This window comes from Dermacentor variabilis, chromosome 3, assembly GCF_050947875.1.
Source record: "Dermacentor variabilis isolate Ectoservices chromosome 3, ASM5094787v1, whole genome shotgun sequence".
NCBI classification, from domain to species: Eukaryota; Metazoa; Arthropoda; class Arachnida; order Ixodida; family Ixodidae; genus Dermacentor; species Dermacentor variabilis.
This window is the reverse complement of record NC_134570.1, coordinates 140,366,412-140,382,083: the sequence shown is the minus strand read 5'-3', so window position 1 is coordinate 140,382,083 and position 15,672 is coordinate 140,366,412. Positions and strand designations below refer to the sequence as shown.

Sequence of the window (15,672 nt, the reverse complement as noted above, 5' to 3'; positions counted from 1 at the left end):
GCTGCTGCCCATCGCGACAATGCTGTCCATCCGTAATACGGAGCTTTGTTGTCGACTATACAAAAGGAACAATGGCCTCCGAAAGCCAAGTGTAGAGCGTAAGAAGTCCACTGGCTTGGTGCGCTTCGAATTTAACAGGCCAAACGTGCACTGTGTGAGGAAAACCAGAGGCAGATGACAGGGGACTGCTTGTGATCCGAGCAGCTGTGTGCTGCCAACGTGGCGAGCAAGCAGGAAGAAGGCTTTCAACCCAGTCCCTGTGCTTGGAATACCTCCCCCCTCTTAGCAAGCAAAAGGAAGGGTGAGCAGGAGAGGGGAAAGAACACGAGAAGGAGCTTTGCGAGTGTGAGCAGCTGTCTCCACAAAACAGCTGTTCCCACAGGCCACACACAAAATGGCAGGGCGCCGTGCGGTGCGACGAGGGGAGGATGATGACGGGCCTCAGGCTTACTGCAGCTCTTGAGAAAACTTTTTTCTTTTTCTGCTGATCACACATGTACACATCCACAATAAAATGAGGACAGGTGCGAGTTGCTGAAAGCCTGGAGGGATGGCTACCAGCAGACGTCCATGATAACAAAATTATGTGCACAACTTTATGAACTTTAGAATGTCAAATACGAGGCACGGATGTTTATGGCTCAAGTATGTCATGTCTGCCCACCAGTTCCTGCATTTACAGAAGCACTCACTGAACATATGTCTACACATCTCCTGGTAATTTTTCCATGTTTTCTGTGACTGCACGAGCGCAGTATCTTAATGTGCGTAACCGAGTGCTTACTAGGACAAAAATTAAAATGGTTTAGCTGACATTACTGTTCCTCTAATTTCCTAAGAAATTTTGGAATTTGAAATTGGGAGTCCTAGATCATGTCAATATGAAACAATGGTGCAAGTAACAATCAAGGCATTTTCATTATTATTTCATTATTATTAATATTATTTTTGCACTTTCAGGTTAACCTTCCTAGCTTTCAGCGCATCTGTTCTTCCTTCTGGGGCATGTGTATAGAAAAGATCATTATCGCACGTTTTTTTCAAATTTGCACCATGAGAGTCCTGAAAAGTTATGTAAGCCTTTCTTGTGATGATCGATACTGATGCAATCTGATGTAAGTCAGCACATAAACATAGAAATAGCGGAAGACTGAACTTGAAAGTTTGAATTAATTTGGAAACTTGGGCTGAGGCCTTACTAAAGCTACGTTTCATTTTGCCCCCCAATGATACTCCTGAAGCAAAAACCCAGCCACTGGCTTTAAAAAAGAAAGTATTTGTAACCTAAGCTTCAAAAGAAAATGGGCCCTAAAGTATTTTACAATCCACCAGCATAAGCTATTAGGCACCAGTTTTCAAAATGACACAACACGGAAGCCTCACATGTTACAGTCTCGATAACGAAATCAACTACTGTGCCAGGCAAGAGGGACATGCTGCTCAATGCTGTTATATGAACTACACGAGTCGGAGGGATATGTGTAGGCCTATCTGCTTCGCCCTCCCTAAAGAGGAATCTGGGGCAGCAGATCTTGTAAAGGCAAAGAGATGGAAAGGCAAAAATACTTCCAGTGGTTATCCTAAGGCAGCTGATGCAGTCAGAGTGTATGCACGCTCTGCAGAGACCTGGCAAGCTCTAGGGCGGTAACAATGACATTGCAAAATGCATGGGATGTAGTCATGACCATCACAAAGCCGTCAAATTCTATGTTAAATGGAGACTAGTTCAGAGTAGCTTTGCATTAAATGCACTGGATTCCACCCTATAGCAAGCAAGAACAATTACTGCAGTATACAGAAGCCATGACACATGCCGACTACTAACACACTATTTTTTTTTAAAGTCACTTGAACAGCTAAGGGCTATGTTCACCAAATTCACCACTGCTAGAGTAAGCCTTTATTGATCACCCCATTTGAAAGGCTAAGCTCATCATCTCAGGGAATTGCAAATGCCTTATTAACATTACATAAGTGACAACTATGATGCACTGAAGGAACTTTCAACTTAACATGCATGTCCAAAGTACTGTTTGGCTGTACACAGTTGTTGCAAAGAAACTGCAACCTTCAGCAGAATTAAACGGAGCAGGAACTAACGTACCTTTGGATTTCCAGTGTGTTTTTTGATAATACTCACACTTAGCAGATCTGCTCACACAAATAAATGTATTCAGTGTCCAACTTTATTTAAGTAATTACAAAGCTTAAACTGGAACGATGCTATGCAAGCTTTATCATTTTTTTTTTACTCACTCTACAGTGTTAACATTTTCGTTACAGTGCAAACTCTCCAACACCAACACAAAGCTCTTCACTTGACACACTGACCCCACGGCTGGGCATAAGCAAGGGCCCAAGAACCTTATTATGTTGAATATCAGATGTTCTCACCACCGGGATTATGCAAGAACAATTGAAAGCAATGCAAGCTATGACATGCTGCACTCATCTGCGCAAAGAGAACAGGAAGAGGTGCCCCCACCAACCGCAATTAAGCTTTAAGGGGATACCAATGGAAAATATTAAGCAGAGTTAGAGCTATGTCGCATAGAAAATATGGATGAGAGATAAGCTGAGCATGTTTGTCTCACAACACATGTACTACTGATGTAATATTTGTGGAGTAACAAAGCATGCAGACGGGGACCGAGTAAAGAACAACAGGACAAAGCACCAATTCCAGTGATGTGTCCTGTTGTACTTCACTCAGTCCCCATCTGCATGCGCTGCTACCCCTTTAAGATGCTTTACCAACTAGCCCATCGAGCCATCCTTGTAACGTTTGTCCAAGCCACTAGTCCAGTGTTGCTTACTAAAGCTCCCACAAACCACAACACAAGCACTAAAGGCACCGGCTCTGTGCCATCAGAACTTGTGCAAATTAAAGCAGTACTGACACAAAATTGGGTGCCGTCTCTTATGCTTAACCAGAAGCTATTGATTCAGTAATCATACAAAAGAAAGTCGTTTGCTCCAGTGCACGACAATTGTTTAGTTATATGCTCGTATTTCATGAACAGTCGCAGTTTTGATTTCGAAGAGCACTGTGATGTAAGAGGCACGCTTGTAAGCAGTGATGATCATGTGAGCGTGCAGATCCGTGATGCACCTCTACCATGCCATCTGTGCTCCTGTTTCGTCTGCTAGTCTGGTACTAGTCTAGTGGGAAACCTGTGCATTGCTGCACCAGTGTAATGCTTCATTAGACAGAAGTTCACTACGCACTATTATCCCGACATTAGAGTTCCAGCCATGTTTGAGCATGCCCACAAACTTCTTATTGATTGCAGTTTGCTGTGTATCCGGAGAGATGTACAGAATATGCCTCATCCATTCAGGATCCTCATCAGATCACATCATTTACCAAGTCGAATCAGTGCAAAATCGCTCTGTTCATTTCATCTTAGCTAACTACCATCACACTGCTAGTGTTACATTAATGAAGTGTAGCCTTCAAATCTTATTATTACTATCTCTATGTAGAAAGGAATTACGCGTTTCCCTTTTTCATGAAATCTACTACCACAATGCGTCTCTTTGCCCCCTCCACCCTGCACTTTATTATTTGGCTCGTCGTGATCACATACATAAAGTTAATGTACCCCATCGTACCCCACTGTCGCGTGCTAACAATCATTCCTTCCTAGGACTTCAATCGACTCGAATAATCTACCTACATCATTAGTAAGCATCAGTGACCCCATTATTTTTAAGAAAGATGAAATAATGTATGGTGGCAAATGGCATAATTACGTACTCATCCGTGAACATTGTCTGCTTGGTAAAGTGTACTCTTTCTGCATTTTCAAATTATGCAAGTCTCTTTTTTGGTTGTTATGAAAACATTACTAGTTTTTTCATACCTCTTTTGTTCCCTGCACTGTGAATTCTTAGAACTAAACCTGTAAATTTTTGCTCTTGGAATGTATTCTTGCCCCTCCCCTCTGCAATGTACAACTATGTACCTTGAGGGTCTACCAAATAAATAAATAAATAAATAAATAAATAAAAGAACAATGCTGGCAGTGACATCTGGTGATGCAGCGTCCAACCAGAGAGCCCACAAAAATCATATATTTTACTTTACTGCTGGTGTAAAGTGTTGGCAGCAACATACCTAATCATTAACATGCTGTAGTTTTATAGAATTCCTATAAACAATAACATTGATGCGAGAAAAAAAAATTATTTAAATGCATTGTAACTGGATAAATCGTAACAAGGTGTCACCATCTGCTACTGCAGGACATGGCACCGATAACCTGGCCACCCATAAAGGGTGACAAGTTTGCACGTACATTTCGTGTGCAACCAGTGCAAGGCACCTAATGTGAACAGTGCTGAATAGTCTTCCAAACGGTGAGACAAGCCAATGATGTTGCACGTCCCGGAAATTAACTGCTGAAACTTGTGATGTAGCATTCTTTACAAATAGGACGTATGCTGATGACTGCATCGATGGGTGCTACACTTTCCAATTCGTCGCTGGCACGAACTTCGAAATTAAATTAAAATGCGCTCTAAGCCCTATTGGCTATTGCCTTTACAGATGATACCTATGAACTCGCAGCACTAGAATCTACCAGTTATTTAGAGTTAAAATGTTTGTGTCAGTACACCTTTAACAGCCAAGACTCACTGATTAGGCAAATATTTAATGTGGTATTGCATCCAAGAATTGTTGCATTTACACCATTAATAAGTAAACATCGGTGACTACTCATAATAGCAGCAACTGACGATGCTGAGCAATATTTTGTTACAAGGCATTTTCCTACTGCCTCACATTGCCCATGTAAATGCTGGCGTATTGCACTGATGGGAAAAGGAAAAGCAAGACCCACTCACTGGAGAAACACTAGCTGGAAACAGGTTCTAGCTAGTTTCGGACTGTGATGCACTAAGAAATGCAGCACACTAATGTAGCACTCATGTAACCGTGGCTACACTTTGAGAGAAACACTATTGGTGGTTTACATGGGTATACATTGTAGCAGCTATTAAAGAAATGTGTAAACCAACACAGCACAGCCACCAGAGCTACATAAAAGGCTACGCTAACACAGATGGCACCACAACAGAAAATCTAGCTTGAGCAATAGAACGAATGTGCTTAAGAGCAAGTGCACTTTGTCTTGCCTCTTCGAAATGCAGGTCCTCCGCAGCGAAGTTGTGATGCACAACCCTAGGTGCGCTTAGCAACTCCTTGTGCTCTGGTGCTGTTGGTTAAGGCAACAAGGAATTGAAGTTATGCAGTGCAACAGAAAAGTCGCACTGAAGGAGAAGCATTTTCCAGACATGGCGTTTGTACGTGTGTCAATTATGGATCTGCAAAGTTAGAAATACTAGTAATAGTAAAGCAATAAATAATAAATTTAATACGCAAGTCGGATCTGCATAGGCCTTTAGCTCACATAAAGCCTATATAAATGTCAGAGCACATGCGTCTGTCGGAAATGAAGAAAATGTGGATTTATTGTCTGCGCTCGTTCCCCTTCTATGGAGATGTATAGTTCACAAAATGACATTCTTGCGGTTACCATGGCACATCCCTCCACTTCCATCTCCCCAGGTATTCGGCAATAAAAAGAATCTGAAGTTCATCAACACACAATAAGAATGAAAAAAAAATTTTTTTTTGGTCTGTTTTATACTTCAGTGTCAAAGATGAGGCTCTGAGAGTGTAACATATAACAAAGCAATCATCATCAAATCATAACCTAATATGCTATTATCTACGAACCAAAATTCAGAGCCTGTCAACAAAGTGATTTGGTGATCACGCATACAAACCCCTGCCCACAGCCATGCATTTCGCAGGCCATTTGTAGTTTAACTAATTAGAACACACATGGATAATGAATCAGTAAAATCCTAAACATCTGTGGACTTAATAATGGTGCACACCTAGGGTGGTTCGCCGACCGGCTGCGAAACAGGCACTTACCACACGCGCACAACTGCGATGGCACCGGTAGCCATTGAAAGAAAAAGCGCTTCCAGCTTCCACGCGAGCCGGGACTCACCTCGCTGTGTGCGTCGGAGAAGGACAGTGCTTGTGCTTGGCTCTTGTCTTCGGATACAGACTCCTCGTTTTGCACGGCGCCGGTCGAGGACGCCTCGTCGTCGTCCTGCCGCGTTGCAGGCTCAGCAGGCAGCGCGGATGGCGCCGCGGTCGTCGTCGTCGTCGCGACTGCGCTCGCGATCACGTCGGCCGCCACCTCCCTCTGCGTCGTCGAGTTCGCGGCGCCATCCCCGGGCTGCTCGGCCAGCGACAGCGCGGCCACGTCCTGGGCGAGCGACGAGTTGGGCTCCGAGCCGCTCTCGCGGCGCACTGGCGACACTGTCGAGCTCGGCGGCGACGGCGACGACTGGCCGAGCAGCGAGTCCACCGACCCGCTGGGACTAGCCCCACACAACGCGTCCCGACCAACCACCGCCGACCCGTGCTCCGGCCTCTGGGCCGCCGTCTGCTGCTCGGGGATCTCCACGGTCAGCACTGCACACGGGGGCGAACTCGGCTGCTCGCGCACTGCCGCCGTCGACGCGGCGGAGACAACCACATCGACGCTGTTCTGCTGTTGCTGCCGCTGGGATGCCGCGGCATTGCATCCGGACGCCTTGCTGCCGCTGTTCGAGCACGGCGGTTTCGTCGAGCCACCGCCAGTCTTTGTCGTCGTCGCGGCCATCGCGGGAGCACAACGGGGGCCCTTGAGCTTCGCGTCACCCACTTTGCTGCCGTCCCGGAGTCGCATGTCGGGGGGCGACTCGGCGACGGGCGGGGGACTGGCAGGTTCCGGCGGAGACCTCAGCACCTGGTCGCTTCGGCTGCTGATCGCAAGGGGACTGTGGCGACCGGCGACGTCGTCCTGCTCCTCGTCGTCGTCCTCCTGGTCGTCGCTACCGAGGAGGCACGCTGTGGTTTCAGAGAGGGAGCGGCACTCAGAGTTAGAAGACCGGGAGCGGCGTCTCTTGAGCAGGAAGAAGGAGAGCAGAAGAGCGAGAGCCGCGGCTGCCGGAAGCGTGACAGCAGCCGCCCTCGGCCCCAGACCGGCCATGGACTGGCCTCGCGGGCCCGCTCCAAAGGTTGTCTACCAGTGGCCGCGGCCTGGGAGCGAAACCAGGGAGGGCGGCACAAGTCAGCAACGCCGCCACCGCAGGACGGCCGCGCAGAAGAAAGAGGGGGCGCCCAACGGCGCCCGGAAAAGCCAAGGCTTTCAAAGGGCAGCACATGCGACGTAGCCTGCGGCTGGCAGGAGAACGCCCGCCGCGGGAGGAAAGAGCAAAGCGGGCCAGGCCCCGACGAGAGAAGCCAGAACAACAAAGGCCATGGGCAGCGAAATCAAGGCTGGCGGGCAGTGTACGCAGTGCGGTTAGAATGCCAAGCGGAAAAGTCACACAGTCACATTGCTTCACATGCACATAGGCTACATACTAGTATCTCCTGAGGGTCAGACTGCAAAAGACGTCTTCTCGAGGCTCATAGCGAATTCAGCTGATCGATTTGGAGCAAGCTCTTTCCCAGTTACATGTAAATTATGTGCATTAGTCGACTAGGCGCAATATAGAGCAGTCTAACAGGAATGCATCATTAAAAACCGCCCAAGCCAGCTCACCAATGGCACCAAAAACGTGCTTCAAATCGACCAACGGAATTCGCCGTTGGCTTGCACGGTCAACGTTCCCAGTACAGAGAAAGCATACGGTAAATCTCCGTACACACGCTAAATAAAATGAAATTGGACCCGAAAGCCACAATAAAGCTATGAGATCGCGACAGTGCAGAGCTCCGGATTAACTCCGACACCCTGGCCGTTCACCCAAAAACTGAGGTGTGATCACTATGTTGTGCAAAATGTCTCGGCGCGATCGCTACCACTGCGATGGCGCAACAGCGCGTGATCCGATCACTCGCTCGCTGTGGCCTACGCGGCTCATAAAGTAGCTCGAGCCAAGCGAAGAACCCACGGTCTCGGAATCGCTACAATGCGACTAGCGTTATTTCGATCGCGTTTTGCAGTGCAGCACGTCGCTGTTTAGAGACATCCGGATGGAAGTTTCGTTGAGTCAAACGGCAAGTACAAAAGTAACGGAATTAGGCAAATGAACGTTCAGAGGAATACGAAATTGTCTAGTACGCGTTCCTGGGGCGCGATCCAAGATCTTTCTTCAAAATGCGTTCTGTTCAGTTGCTGCAAAGCCACAAAGTGGGCAGCTTGCAAAATCTGTGAGAAAGGGAGGGAGAGAGTAGCCAATCGGTAAGCGGGGAACTTCCCGGAAGTTTACGTACCTCGGGTGTCGTCTGCTTGCAGACAATATAATAAAACATATATGTTTCTCGTCTTCGAATGAACTCTTTATACAAAAAAAAAAAAAAAAAAAACACGTTCTCAAACAGTAATACGTAGGACTACTACAATTTATAACTATTAGTTTCTCTGCGTGGTCGCTAGGTAGTGTCGCGCACAGCGAAAATAATAATAATAATAATAATAATAATAATAATAATAATAATAATAATAACAATAATAACCCACGGTCACAAGTGCACAAGTATCTGTACTTAAAAAGCGTGGGCCCAGAATGGAGGACGAAGTCAAGAAAGTTGGCAACCAAGTACAGGGTAATCGAAACTGTAAACAGGCAACCAGGAGTCATTGGAAAGAAAGTGAGAGAAGCGGAGACAGTTAATTGGATGCAAAGTATGGAAACAAAAAAGGACCATGGAGATTTACAAGAATGAAAAAGAATTTAGAAGGGAAAATCTGTACAATAACGCAAAAAGGCAGTGCCTAGCTATTTGATGCTCTAGCCGGTTGCCTTTGAAAAAAAAAAAAAGCATACCGGAGCAAATATTCGAACTAGATGAAGCATGTGTATGCTGCAGAAAAAGTCCGGAGTCCACTCAGCACATCCTAATGTAATGCGAAGGGATTCTACTCAGTGAAACCCGTAGGTAACGGACACCTTCCAGAAGCGCTTGGGTTTAAGGAAGGAAGCGTCAACCAATCGGCAGTCGAGATAAGCCAGAGACGTATTTGTGTGAAAAAAAAAGCAGGGAAGAGATTGATATGACCGGATCTCTTACAGTCATAGCTAGCGGTACAAGGTAAATCTTGAAGGGGGAAAAGGATTAAAGATGTGTACAAGAATTCTAGATAAAAAACGCATAGCATGCCTGATTACGTCCAGTCAGGCTAGGCGACTATAAAAAAATTTGCAGGACGCTCAAGCTTCGTCTTTAAGAGTGAAACGCGATAGCACTCAAAGATCCCCCGACTGCTTCTCACGCTTCCCGGCAACCGGAGCGTGTGTAACCGTAATGTTTACCGGTAAACGCTGGCCGCGAACGCTATGCACGAAGGCGACATTTGTGGTGGGAACACGGCCTCTTGAGTGGGCCGCGATGCGGTAATTACGGTGCGGCGGAGGCGGGCGCCAGCAAGGAACCGGGCGCGCCGCTCTGTGGCCCCCAAAACACCCATCGCGCCGGCGCGCGCAAAATGCCGGACGCCGCGGCCGGTTTGTGCGTGTGAAGGGCTTTCTTTCGAGTTTTCGCGTAACAGAATTATGTTTTCTCGTATAGTCAAATTACAATCCAGAGCTATGATGTCATGAGGTTGTGTGCAAAATGTAGTTTACAATTATTCTGCGTCCTTTAGCGTGAAAAATTCAGTTGGTTGAGTTAATTCCTTGCGTCACATGGAAGGCCTAAGTATATGTGGTTCGAAAATCTGTGCAAAAGCAACGTCCAACACCGGATTTTCTGCGGCACGGGCTCCTTAACGCTATCCCATTAAAAGGATTGTGGAGATGCGAACAAACCTGCTAGACCGCCAACGCAACGACTGAAGCTCCCACTGCAATCGCGGTTTTCTGGAACGTGCGATTTCGTAGTCGCCGTTTGGATCCGATCCAATCCCAGAGACATACCATGCGAAGCCGGTCTCGCAACGAGCGCACTATCGCTCGAACTTCACTCCGCTCGTCGCGTTCTGCTCCTAACAGGCAGCATGCTCAGCTTGAAAATGATTGACAGGAGCGTGTCGTCATTTTGACGTCACCAAAAACGTAGCCGAGCCCCGCTTCTGACGACGCCGGCTAGGTCTAGTATCCAGTGCGCGCGGCGTAAGCGAACGCGCCCTCCGAACAACGATTTCTGATCGCGTCCCTGGTGGCCAAGAGAGGTCAAAATATTTTGGAAACGTGGCCACGCGTGCTCAAGAAACAGCCGGTCGACCAAGGTGTTATCGCTAGATGTCGGCAGTGCTGTCCGCAGCTCGCGCGTTCTAGACACGTGTCTTGACCTCTGTGCGTCCATCCTACAATGACATCGTGAAATAGTAGTTACAACGAAATCGTTCCAATTTATCTAGGTGTCAATCGCTGCATGTAATTCTCAACTATATAGCGTTAAGGGCCCCGTGTCGCAGAAAATCCGGTGTCGGCGGCCCGAGTCCAGCGCAGACCATTTTCTCGGTGACGATGATTCCGAACCAGGCATGTCCAACCACTATGCTATCACCGAAGCTGCTCATACCTTGCCTTTCATTTTTCACAAAGTTATTCCTCGGAATTTTGAGAATAGCAGCTCACAAACAAATGCAATGAAAAAAAAAAAAAGAAAAACACCGACAGCGAACATATGTTAGACTTTCTCAAACCGAAATACTAAAAGTGCCGAACAATAACCGGAGATCGACCCACGCAAGAGGCCGCGTTTCTACCACAAAGCTTGCCTTCGTGCATAGCTTTCGCCGCCAGCGTATCCAGGTAAGCGTTGGCGTCACATAAGCTGCAGTTGCCGGGAAGCATAAAAAGCAGTCAGGGGGCTTTGAATGCTATCGCGTTCCGCTCTAAAAGGCGAAGCTTAATCGTCCTCCAAATTTTTTTTTAGTTGGCCGTTAGAACCTTGACATCGTTTTAACGCTCGGTTTTTCAGCGTATCAGAAGTAATGAACCGCGCCTCAAAAATGCGTGCGGATTACCGTTCATCGATTGCTTTGGGAGCTTCAATCTAAACGCACGATTCAGCGCCTCACTCAAGCATCCAAACACGGCGGCTAGCGCGTCGCTTGTCGTGGATACGCGATCGGAGTACATCAACGCGAGCGAGTCGCGCGGCAGCAACCAACGCGCGCGCACGCCTTGCGACGACACTCGGGAGCCGCTTCATAAAAGTAATTGCCGCAGACAAGCAGCCCGCGAATTGGCGGCCCGCTGGACGGCGATAAAACGCCGGCTCGCAGCCGGAGCTGCCGCAACGTTGTACGCCTGCGAACCTGGGGCGAGATCGTGTGCTTCGCGGCACGACGGGATTTCGCCTAGGGGCGCAATTTCCTGTGTTTTCCCGTCCACTCGCCAGCAGAGCAAACTCGGCGAATAAAAAGATAACAAAATAGCGGCGCTGGCTACGCGCGAGCTCACTTTGCGCGGGAGGCTTCGCGCGAGAGCTGTTTCAACTGCAACCTAGCCGTAGCTTATTCTTTTTTTTTTTCATTAACTATATATTTACTCCTCGCAAACTTGAACAGAACTGCAGTAGCACGAGGTTAAACTTGAACATGCTCTATTCATCCTCGTACATGAACTTGCCGCGTGTGCTACACAGTGTGTAAGACTGCATAAGTGTGTTAAGAAAAACTACCAAAGTATGCTAACGCCGCAACTGCACAGCGAATGTTTGCAAGTACGAATGTCGAAGGGCGCAGAACGAACTGAACGTAGGAAAGCGGTTAAACGAAGCGTGCAATTCAGAATGCCGAGTAATGACACCCCTTCCAACAAGCAGCGTGACGTCAGCGAGTCGCAAAGAGTCATTACAGGCATCAAAACGAGTCGCAAAAAGAATGAGCGTTTGCTCGCGACTTTTGCCCCTCCTTTAAGCATAGCAGAAATATTAGCCAAGAGTTGCCACATATATTTCTCCTGAATTCCAGCGGCGTGCGTTGGAATGGCTCGTTAGCGACGTCCCCTTCGTGTGGCCACATCCACAAGGTTTTAAAGAGAACCTCCTTGTTGGGCTACAGCGCTTCGACAGGCAGTAGCGCGGCGATTGAAGAAAAATCCAGACGGCCGACGCAAGCAGGAGGCACGCAGCAAAACACGAAGACGCCCGACTCTCTTGACCGCGCGGAATCGCAGACGCAAGGCACGAAAACACTTGGACGCCGCGACAGCAATGCGAAGGGATGGCCTGTCGAGAGGACCGCAAGCACGAGAGTGACACGCTCGAGAAGAAGAATGCCATGGAGACTCCACGACCTCGGCGATCTATACGGTCAGGCCGACCTATCGGGCCGATAAGGAGACTCAACAACCACTGGCCGCCAGAACGGTGCCAGTGAACACTGCTGCGCCTCTAAATTATCATTTACGGAAACAGTGGCGGGTGCGCGAGGAAAGACAGAAGGGCGCGCGAGGCCACGGATGTACTGCTGCCGTGCAACTCCTTCTGAAGGAACGTTACTTCGGCGCAACAGTTGCGCAAGGCGCCGCCAGCGCCGGCCGTCGGCTCACGAAGGAGAACGACACGGGAGGCGGAGAGGGCGCTGCCGTCTTCGCGTTCAAGGCGCAAAGGTTGCTGAAGCAGCACGTGCGCCGCTTGGCTTGCGTCTCGTTCCCGTCACAACACTTGCGTGTGCGGTTTTTCTGCGCGGGCATGGCAAGACAGCCAGTGGAGTACATAGGGGGAGCCACAGTGGGCACGTGACTGCCCCCCCCCCTCCCCACGAAATTTGTGCGTCTGCCGCTACAGATGTACAAGGGCGCCGTTCTCCCGCTCTCAGAGCGACAAGAAATGGAGGACCATGCCGCGCACACGCGTTTTATATGCGAAAGCATTACACGCCCCATTACGCGAAAATCCGACGTTGTCGTCGGCGGCGTGACCGAAATATGGGACCAAAAATGGCCGACGGCGCGAAGTGTAATAACGCATCAAAAATGCTTGGATTTTATACATTCTTCAGACAGGTTTCTGTAAACGAAGTAAATTAATGCATTCGAAAAGAAAATTTGGTAACGTTCGGTCTGGATGTGAATCGAACCTGGGCCTCCTTGGGTGCGAGACCGAGCCCGCTTCCCCGACGCCACAGTGGCTCCATGGTTGTGGCCGACTAAAGTTGTGCCTGGTGCGTGCGTCATTGCACACGTCACTGCCTCCCACGTGTCGCTTTTTTCTTCTGACTTCATCACTGCCGCGGCTACTGCGATGCGATCAGAAGCGGCTACCTCAGCCGCAGCTGTGAAACGTGGTCGGCCACGGAAGCACACCTCAGGAGCCGGAGCAAGGGAACACAAAAGACGACATGGTCACGACAGACCTACCATTAGGTGTCAAATAAAATTCATCGCTCTGCAACAAAATACACATTTTTACTTATTTATTCGTAAGAACCGGTCCACGTGGTCCAGTGCCTCAAACAATTTGCCACGTGGCGCACGCAGTGCACGAAGCAGTGACGCTGAGCGAACGGCATACGTCATCCACGAGGCGATGTCGACACCACATACGGGAAATGCACTCGACAACCCTTGCTGCGGGGCACACAGAGAAAACCTAGAAGACCAAAGTCTTAACAGCTGACAAACGAAGCACGGCGTTCGGTAGCAGAGAAATGGACGGCGGTCAATGCAGCCACGTGGCTGATGTGGAAGCGCGTACCCGCACAGTCGGGCGAAGCAGCCCGAAAAATCATTCCACGATCAACACTTCGGGAACTACACACACACACACACACACACACACACACACACACACACACACACACACACACACACACACACACACACACACACACAGAATATGCTGTCCTTTTCGAGAGTTCGACGACTCGGGTAAACATCTGGACGTGGAGAAACTCGCTGCGGTGCGCTTAAAAACGACGCAGAAAAGCGTAAATCAACTTGCGTAATCGTCGAACAAGGAAGCCAGTCAGAGTACAAGTCGTCGGTCACTGACGGCTGCGCCGAAGTGCCGACTGTTCCCCGAGAACGAGGTCCGTCAAATGACTGCTGCCGCAGACAGGCAATACAAGAGGCAGAGAATAAAAACACGAACGCCACCACAACATTGACCAATGAGGGAGCGGGGATAGAAAGAGAGAGAAAGTCGACACGTCAGACGGGTCTCGAACAGCGAGCGAGACACCATCAGCAGCGGGAAGTGGGGATTAATTCTACCTCACAGATTTCCCCACTTGCCTCGCTCAATTCTGCCGACAAATCCGCAGATTAGGGATTTCTTCAACCGAGAAGCCCAGACCGGCGAGAAGGACCTGCACAACGGGGGCAAAAGGATACCGGAAACCCGAGCCACAAACGCGTCTCACCGTTGCTATATTTGGCCGACTGGTGACGAAGGTAAACGGAACGGAAATCCGCCTGGCCAAGTGAACTGACGAGTGTCGATCCCGAGGCCAGAAATAAAACGGGGCAGCGGGTTGCGTACCCTCCCCGACTCGGCCCATCCACGAAAGAATGAGTTGTTTGTGTTGTAAAGCAATCGTACGCTTTGATGTGTCACTGTAATCTACAAAAGTTATGAGGTCTAAATACAGTTTCCATTAAGAAATTCAATAAAGATGTTTTCCACTCAAAACTTCGTGCGCAAAATACCAGGGACTACGCACAATCGCGAACCGCCGGGAGTACAAAAGGTTACGAAGGGCCCAGAGTGAAGCTCGCGTCCCCTAACCTTAAGAAGTGTACCAGAGAGTTGGCTTCGCAAAATGTGAAACTCTCGGATAACGGAGTGAGCAAGACGATTCCTTACGAAGTGTATAGTAGTGCACGTGTGCGCGCAAGGCAACGAAGCGAACGTCTCAGAAGAGCGCAGAGAGGAAAGGGAGGAATTTATGTACAGAATGGCAAGGAACAAAACGCATAGATTACCTAAAAATGGAAAAGCGCGGTTGCTAAATAAACGCTTCCTGCCGATTTCAAACCGTTTCGTCAAAGGTCCCCCATTGAAAGGCGAACTGGCAGACGCTCCGATTCTAGAAATATTTCAGGAAGTAGGCGCCTGACGACACGGACACGAGGAAAGAGGTAAAACAAGTATAGCTATAGTAGGTGTTGAGACACTCTACGTTAACGTGTAACATACCGACCGCCAACAATGAGGCTGATGACGATCCCAAGCGGAGGTTAACAAACGGTGAATACGAGTTGAAGAGGCACGAGGACCGCGGCACAGCGCCTCAAAATTAAGAATATATATATATATATATATATATATATATATATATATATATATATATATATATATATATATATAGTTACCAACGCCCAGATCAAGGTTTCGCGAAAAGTACTTTTATTAAAAGTGTCAGCATTAACACACTGAGAATCGATAAAGTGAATTAGCTGTGAACGTATAATAATACTTTGCTTCCGTGATACCGGTGTCACAAGGCACACTTTGGACCACGATCGAGCCCGATCGGGATGGAATTTCTCCATCGCGAGTGGTTCATTTGCGCACGTTGAGGAAGGCAGCCAATCACGATAGCGAAATTCGATCCCGGTCGGGCCCGATCGCGATCGAAAGTGCCCCCGCGTGACACCGGTATTGGCGGCCTACAATGTCGCCATCTATCGGAAGCGCCTCGCTGGCGTAGTATGAGGGATCACGCGGTGCGCTCCTCATAGGTTTTGCTGTCAGCG

At 48.6% G+C, this 15,672-nt stretch overlaps 1 protein-coding gene across 6 annotated transcripts in view; it reads right to left on the bottom strand.

Moving 5' to 3' along the window:
* LOC142576330 (A-kinase anchor protein 1, mitochondrial-like) overlaps window positions 1-15,672 on the bottom strand; it is a 117,147-nt gene that overhangs the window by 36,479 nt on the left and 64,996 nt on the right. For 3 of the 6 annotated variants that reach the window (XM_075686414.1, XM_075686416.1, XM_075686415.1), the window contains one exon: window positions 6,030-7,111. In XM_075686414.1, coding sequence (XP_075542529.1) covers window positions 6,030-7,061 — 1,032 coding nt within the window. In that variant the 5' untranslated portion in view covers window positions 7,062-7,111. The remainder of the gene's footprint in view (window positions 1-6,029; window positions 7,112-15,672) is intronic. The other 3 variants (XM_075686417.1, XM_075686419.1, XM_075686418.1) reach the window with 1 other exon arrangement.